The 7,796-nt window shown below is 44.0% G+C and overlaps 1 protein-coding gene across 1 annotated transcript; it reads left to right on the top strand.

Annotated features, from left to right (window-relative positions):
* Nucleotides 1–2,089: 2,089 nt before the first annotated feature.
* Nucleotides 2,090–7,579, top strand: COPS9 (COP9 signalosome subunit 9). The gene is made up of 3 exons (XM_077488349.1): nt 2,090–2,231; nt 5,133–5,205; nt 7,424–7,579. The coding sequence occupies exons 1-3, from the start codon at nt 2,169–2,171 to the stop codon at nt 7,459–7,461; spliced, it is 174 nt and encodes a 57-aa protein (XP_077344475.1). The 5' UTR covers nt 2,090–2,168; the 3' UTR covers nt 7,462–7,579.
* Nucleotides 7,580–7,796: the final 217 nt, after the last annotated feature.

The raw sequence follows: 7,796 nt of genomic DNA, 5'->3' as shown, positions 1-7,796 counted from the left end.
GATTTAGACATATCTAGAGAGTATCTCTCAGCCGGTCCGGCGATGCCGTATGAATATAGATCCACTAAGTGTCCTTCAACTGAGCCTCCAGGCTCCTTCTGAGAAACCAGCCTTGTGCCTGGCCTTCTCCCGAAGAGTCCTCCCCTGGATGCTTCTCCAGTTGCTGGGCCTCTCCTTAGGTGAGATGGCACCGGACCACCTTTGAATCCTCAGGCCTCATATCCATTCAGGCCTGTCCTTGCAGTTGCTTCGCCTTAGGCTATCCGGCCCGAGGCTCGGAATTGCAAGGATCCGCACCTCAGGCCAGGAGGGCCATGGGGGCTGGTCAGGAGGACCAGGACCAAACAGACAGAAAATATCTTCTGGACCGGAACCCCGAAGCACGTGATGTCAGTACCTTAAATACCAACTCTCAGAATGCACAGCAGGAAAACACTCCCACTAGGCTGGCTCCCGAGACAATGATGGTACTCAATACACCCAACTAGACTGCGTTCTACCACTTGCTGACGGTGACAGCGACACCTGCAGCCAAGGAGAACTTAGTGCAATCCAGCTAGTCACTTAGCCCCTGTTCACACCGGTGTGAGTTGTCATGCAATTTCCATACAACCCCTTTCACACTGGGGCACTTTTCAGGCACTATTGCGCTAAAAATAGCGCCTGCAAACCAACCTGAAACAGCTGCTGCTGTCTCTCCAATGTGAAAGCCCCGAGGGCCTTCACACTGGAGTGGTACGCCAGGACGGTAAAAAAAGTCCTGCTAGCAGCATTTTTCGAGCGGTGAAGGAGCGATGTGTATACCGCTCCTCCACCACTTCTGCCCATTGAAATCAATGGGGCAGCGCAGCTATACCGCCGACAAAGCACCTCTGTAGAGGCGATTTGTTGTGATTTTTAACCCTTTCTATGCCACTAGCGGGAGAATAAAACCGTCCCGCTATCGGCCAAATAGCACTGCAAATCCGATGGTGAAGTGCCGCTAAAAATAGCGCAGCCGCCACTCCCGCCCCAGTGTGAAAGGGGTCTAACTCCTAACATTTTTAGATGGGAATGAGGGACACCTACTAGCAAATGTATGTAGACATAGGACACGCCCCCTTAAAGGAGAATTAACCAAAAAAAAAAAAAAAAAGTTAACTAAATCTACAAGGGCTTTTTTTACCGTTACTATTCCTTTATATTGGCTTTTAGAATTTACAAATGCAGCAATTTAGAATTTGGATGAAAGGTTTAGCAGTGGGAAACACTTTTTTGAAGGATAATTAGTGCATTTTATATACAACTATATGGATCAGACCAAAATGAGGGACAAATGAGGAGGAAAGAGGGACAGAGGGACTTTGTTCCAAATCAGGGACAGTCCCTCGAAATCAGGGACAGTTGGGAGCTATGCAATTTGACAGGTCAAATCACATGACAAGTCGCACCATATTGTCGGCAATGGAGCTGTTCAAATCGGTGCGATGCCAACTTTGTGATGCCGATTGGCACCAGTTTGAAAAAGTAGTTCATGCACTACTTTTGGTGATTTCAGGTGCGACTTGCATAGACATCTGTGCATGAAGCCGCACACATGTCAGCCAAGTCGCACCACAAATTGCACTGACATGCGGCTTTGAAATCCTGCGATTTCAAGTGAAGTCTCGCGATTTTAAAGTGGCGTTCGGTGTGAACCTAGACTAACTCTAATGAATGCAGCTGCAGCACACTAGTGCAGGGCTTGAGGGCAGAGGTGATATACAACACTCTCTGAAGACTGATTGAAATCAAGATTACTCTTCAGAGAGCAACGTTAATGTAAACAAGGTATTGGTTCTACTTTAGTCCTATCTAGAAAAGTAATGACTGTTGCTAACTTTGCAAATTACCTCCCTGTCATCACTACAGGAAATACTGAGGACACAATCACACAGGATAGGTGCTACTTATAGAAGGAGGTCAGTACTGTCAGCCCCTAATAACCTCTCATGAAAGGTTTGCTCTAATTAAAAATAAAAGAGAAAAAAAAAACGCTCCCCAGCCCCCACATCATTATCACAATACAAAGTTTAATAGCCTGCCGGAAGTAACCCAGGGCCCCGCCCACCTTTCTGCCGGAAGTGTGGCAGAGGTTTCCCGGAAGTGCCTGTTGTTGTGGCGTCTGGGTTAGTGGTGTCCGGAGAAAGATGAAGCCTGCAGTAGATGAGATGTTCCCGGAGGGAGCCGGGCCCTATGTGGACCTGGATGAGGTGAGGCGGAGCGCTCTCATACATTTCATGCTATCAGGTGTGCCCTGTGTATTGTGCACAGGAGAAGGACGTTCACCCGCTACTCACGCTTCATATATGAGAACACGAGGGGGGAGGTGTCCTATAGTCTGTCTACACCTCATCCCTTCCAAGAGGGTTAGCAACCCTCAATGACTTTTTTTTTTTGCTAACGAGACATAGAAAGTGTACTGGCGGAGGACCTGAATTATTATAATGACAAACTCTCATAAGTCAAGACGTTCGCTATTTAACCACTTGCCTACTGGGCGGGACATTCTAAATGGAATGCCAATAGGGAGTAATACCCCCCTTCCTGCCCAGGCCAATTTTCAGCTTTCAGTGCTGTCACATTTTGACAATTGTGCGGTCATGTTACACTGTACCCATATGATTTTTTTTTGCACAAATAGAGCTTTCTTTTAGTGGTAATTAAAGCTGAGTTCCATCCATTTAAAAGTCAGCAGCTACAAAAAGTGTAGCCACTGACTTTTAATAATCAGACAGATGCTGTGACTGGCCGGGCAATCTTCTGGGACCCGTGACATGTCCCAGAACAGAGAGGGAGGGGGGAGAGGTGAACTTCCTTCCAGCACTGGGGAGCCCCGGGGGGAAGTGGAAGCTGGGTGCTTCTAAAAAGAGGGTATTCGTGACACTCCCCTCCCCAAAAATGACATACCAAATGTGGCATGTCAGGGGGTCACCATCACTTAAAGTGGTTGTAAACCCTCCTAAACATGTTTTTCTAGGTAGATAATACTTTTCTCAGGCAGCTAATCGCTGCCTGAGAAAGTGCACTTGTGTCATTTTCGTATTAACCGCTGTTTAGATGTCCATGACGTCAGCCGCGCTTGCGCAGTATTGACTTGCGACCGCGCCATATATTGTATTGTGTCCTTCCTGCTTCTCTGCCTTACGTGACATTCTCCTCAGAGCGGCAGAGGAGAAGTCTCGCGATGTACAGCGTTGATCTGCATTTCATACATGAAATGCTTTGTTGCCTTAGTAACGGCAACCGAGATCGAGGCTTGGTTAGGATTGTTATGACGCTACGGCGCATGCGCGAGATTTCTTGAGGGAAATCAAACTAAGGGCGGAAATGACGTCCGCAAAGGAGATGAAAACCAGACGTAGCAACGGCGCGGGCGATACCCGGAAGGCACAGATTTTTTAAAATGAGAAAAAAGGTATTTATAACGCTCGTTTTGCGGAAATATATAGATCATTTGAATGCTGATGTTTAGTAGAATAGAAATAATTGAAAATTACGATTTTTTTTTTTGGTGGGGTTTACTTCCTCTTTAAAGTGAAAGTTCAATTTTTGGGTGTTACTCCGCTTTAATCACCTCCTGGGGTTTTTATTTTTTGCTAAACAAACAAAAAAGACTGGGAAAAAAATACGTTTTTTGCTATACAATTTTGCATAGAACGGGAGGATGTCTATGGATGCCCTCCTGGCAATTTAAGCTTTCAGTTATAGCATGCGTGCTAAGTGGTTAAAGCCTAAATTCACCATTAACCGGTTCCTGACCGGCGCACGCCAATGTATGTTGCTGGCTCTGAACTGCATGTGCATTTGTGGAGGCAGCTGAAGGGTGAACTGCTGGGCTCAGTCTTGGATCGGGCAGTGGGAAGTGTGAATAAAAGCCATGTGTCACCTGAGATCTGAGGACAAGCTTGACGGTTAACTAGTTGGCTGCCTCCAAATGGCAACAAGAATTTCTTTCTGCCATTTTTCTCCAGTCTGTGGACATTTATGGACAGTCGGCAACAGCACATGTTGAAAGTGAAACTTGTCTGTTTGACTTCTGTTGCGTTGCAGTGTGGGCACACATGATCATACACTATACAGACACACTTTATAAACACACACTATACACCAGCACTTTTCCTCTAAAAATCAGTCTGATCTATCCTACTGCTGCTGACTCCCCTCTCCTGGCATGCTTGGACTTGTAGTGTCAGACACATGAGTTGGTAATGCAGGAGAGGAGGCTATGCCTGTGCACCAAATTGGTGAGCAGGTAATGGGTAGGGACTCTGGGGAGATGTAATAGAGATTGGGTGAGATCTCAGAAAAGGTCCTTCCTTAAAGGGGGCTTGTAAAAGTTTGTGTTTTTTCACCTTAATGCATCCTATGCATTAAGGTGGAAAAACACCTCGCAGTGTGTCCAAACTGCAGCCTGGAAGCTTGCTTTTATCCTGCTCTTGGGGCATTATTTCCCCCATTGTCAGCAACAGTGGGGCATAGTTTCTGCCGACACAGACAACGGAGCACTATTCCTCCTGACACTAATGATGGGGCACAATTCCTCCCCCTAATGCCAAGGAAAGCACACTGCTTGCTTCCAGTGACACTAGGACATTTTCTACTCCTGATGGCAACAGTCCCTGCCCCCTAAAGTTTGAAGGACAGTAAGCTGACCTTTTTGGAGACCCCTGTACTACACTATGGTGTTTCCTTTTGGTATATGTTTGAGTTTATAACAGCAAGCATTATTTCCAATGCACAATGTGACCTATGGAAAGTGGGTCATGGATTCAAGGTGTGGGCACTGTATGCATGGAGGTGTATGCAAAAAGAGGAAAGAAAAGCAAAACTTCCCCTTTTGACTGAAGTTCCGCTTGAATAACTGAACCTCTCATTGCCTGAACACCTATTGTTACATGTTAGGTACAAACAAGCATGAAGGGTCACAAACCTTGCCTAAGCTTCTAATATGCTTCTTAAAAATACACTGAAACCTTCCCCATGGGAAGAACTAGCTTCTGCTTTTGTTGCTCTCCTGCTTTGCGTCATTATGATATCTTTTCAATTTCAGGGATTTTTTTTATTTTTTTATAGCAATACAATCAACATATATTCTGTTATGTGTTTTACAGGCTGGGGGAAGTACAGGACTCTTAATGGACCTGGCAGCCAATGAGAAAGCTGTGCATCTAGACTACTTCAACAGTGAGTGATAGTAATATTCTTCTACAAGGCTTGGGGAACATATCTGGTTTATCAATTGACTTTAGTGATTTGTGGCCAATAACTAAAAATACTGTGTGGGATCAGAATAACCAATGTGATCCTAAAATACCATTATATTATAGCAGAGATCTGTGTGTTTCTGCATGTCACTGCTAAAGGAATAAAGGAAGGAAATTAGTGACTGGTTGTCATTGGTTAGGGCCCCTCATACACTGATGTTGACAAGTAGTCTGGCAGATGCTAGATTTACATTTTCCTTTTTATTAGCAGAACTTTTATCGCTCTCATTCAAATAGGTTTTGTCTAAATGGCACACTGATGTTTTATTTTTGGTAGCTCAGTCACTGTTAAAGTCAACAAGGATTATTTATATGAGATCTGCAGACAGGTGATCAAAGAGGCTCTACTTGAAAGCATAATTTGTGTCTTCTGGGTCATACACAGTCAATTATATCTCCATGCTACTGTGCTAACGTCGTCATATACATCTCAGTGTTCTGTTCTTTTAACAGAGAGACTGTCCTTGATTAAAAAAAATAATATAAACACCATTCAGCACCACAGATTGCGGTGGAGTGTACCGTAACAGAAGTGTCAGATGCTGAAGATTCTGCTGGCAGATTTGCTGTGCAAGAACACTAACATCCAGTGTTCAGGCTTTGCAACTGGTCCTCATGTAGAGAATAAGCCCCCGCTCACGTTGACTGTGATTTCACCTGAAATTGCACAATTTCGAAGCCGCATCTCAGTGTGACTTTGAAGACATCTGTGCGGCTTCATGCACAGATGTCTATTCAAGTCACACCCGAAATTGCACATGTACTACTCTTGCAAGTCGATGCGGTGCCACAAAGCCCAATTTGCTCCAATGTGAACGGGGGCTTAGGCTGACAAATCTATTTGACAATAATGACTCTAGCAAATAGGAGAGCAACAGGTTAAAAGAGAAATATATATATATATATGTGTATGTATGTATATGTATTGAAAAATTCAACCCTGCACTCCGCCTGTACTGTGGCAACAAAATATGGAAGTGGGGGGTGTTTAAATCCTACTTGGCTAGCTGGATGCAGCATCGGTCCAATGCTGCATTTGTGGCCTGTGGAGGGGGGGGGGGGGGTAGTGGCTGGCCCAGGCTCTCAGTGGCTTGCTGAGCCAAGTGCTGTTCCAGGCACATGGGCGGATCCTGACCATGTGTTTGCGATCTTTTTTTGAGCCCGGAATGGCTCTGTGGTGCCAGCTGCTTAAAATGGGTCATAGGAGTGCAGCCAAACAAGCTTTGGCTATACTTCTCCTTTTAAAAAAAATGTGGGGTAGCTTAAATCCTCCAAAAGCAGCACAAATCAAATACTACAAACAATTAATGCCATGTTTCACACAAATCCTTTGTGCAAAAATGAGCACAAAGAATAAAATGACATGTATAACAATAAACAAGACACTCACATATTGCCAGCTGCATGTTGCTTCTGAGCTGTGTTGCTAGCTTGTGCGTGCGTGTCTGACAGGCACAATAGGAGCAGAGCAAGGAAGAGAAGTACTAATCAACTTCACCCAAACAGGCTAGGCCCTGGCTACTGACAACTAGCGTGTGTACCACAGAGAGAAATTCTGATGATGGTACACACTCTTCAGCAATGTCCCTGTACTGGAGATGGCACCTCCTGCCTATACCAATATGTTTCGATTGGATACTGCCAGTCTTTTCCAAGGAAGGCTGGTTGGGGTGCACTGCTCTCTTTATATATTCTCCTCCAGCACTTCAGCCACTAATTAAAAGAATAAGTTCACCTCCCAAAATTTAATTTTTTGGGAGCTTTTAAAGCATTGCACCCACGATCAGCAGATCACAGGTGCAATCTAAGACTCCAGCAGACTGTCAGTGTATCTATCTGCTCATACCTTGAACAAACGGGCAGTTGCACAATGACAGGAAGACTAGATGAACTACTATAGTGCTCACTAGCATCTCTCTCTGAACAAAAAAGGGCTGCTTTTTTGTTTTCAATTTTTAGAAGAATACTGCTTGCTATCTTATGTCGTACCATATGAAAATGCAATCAAATTGTGTTAGTGTAGTTGGTTTGACTATAAAAATTCAGTGATGCATACATTTTCAGAATATGTAAAAAATAATGTAAACAGTGGCTGTTGTGCATAATGCTTGTACTAACGCTGTGCTCATGTTTTTCAGATTTCGGAGACCTTTTTGATGATGATGACATTGATTAATTTTGTAAACTCACAACATTGTTCATGGATTTTGAGTCTAGATGGTGGATGCTGAATTTCTGAGCAAGATATGTTCTTAATTTATGTATGCTATGTAAATAAAATTACCTAACCTGTAGATGTTGTTCTTATATTTTATTAAGTATTGTGTAGAATCAAAGACTCTGAGACTGAAGCTATATTTTGTTTAAAGTCACAATTCATGCACATGATGCAGATGGAGCCATTTCTTAGCCGATACCTAATATAGTTTATTGAGATTTTAGTAAGATTTGCTAATGGAATTGCAAGTGACCTGGTTCTCCAAAAAAAAAAAAGGGGGGGGGGGGGTTATA

This window comes from Lithobates pipiens, unplaced genomic scaffold (genome assembly GCF_037356315.1).
Source record: "Lithobates pipiens isolate NorthernLeopardFrog02 unplaced genomic scaffold, aLitPip1_a1.2 Scaffold_18, whole genome shotgun sequence".
NCBI classification, from domain to species: domain Eukaryota; kingdom Metazoa; phylum Chordata; class Amphibia; order Anura; family Ranidae; genus Lithobates; species Lithobates pipiens.
Note: the sequence above shows the minus strand (reverse complement) of the source record. Positions and strands in the feature narration are given on the sequence as shown.

Bases quoted from the DNA above. Each gene is read 5' to 3' on its own strand.
- COPS9 (XM_077488349.1), top strand. From the start codon at position 2,169: ATGAAGCCTGCAGTAGATGAGATGTTCCCGGAGGGAGCCGGGCCCTAT. The intron at 2,232-5,132 runs GTGAGGCGGAGC...TGTGTTTTACAG, and splicing joins CCTATGTGGACCTGGATGAG to GCTGGGGGAAGTACAGGACT. The intron at 5,206-7,423 runs GTGAGTGATAGT...CATGTTTTTCAG, and splicing joins GCATCTAGACTACTTCAACA to ATTTCGGAGACCTTTTTGAT.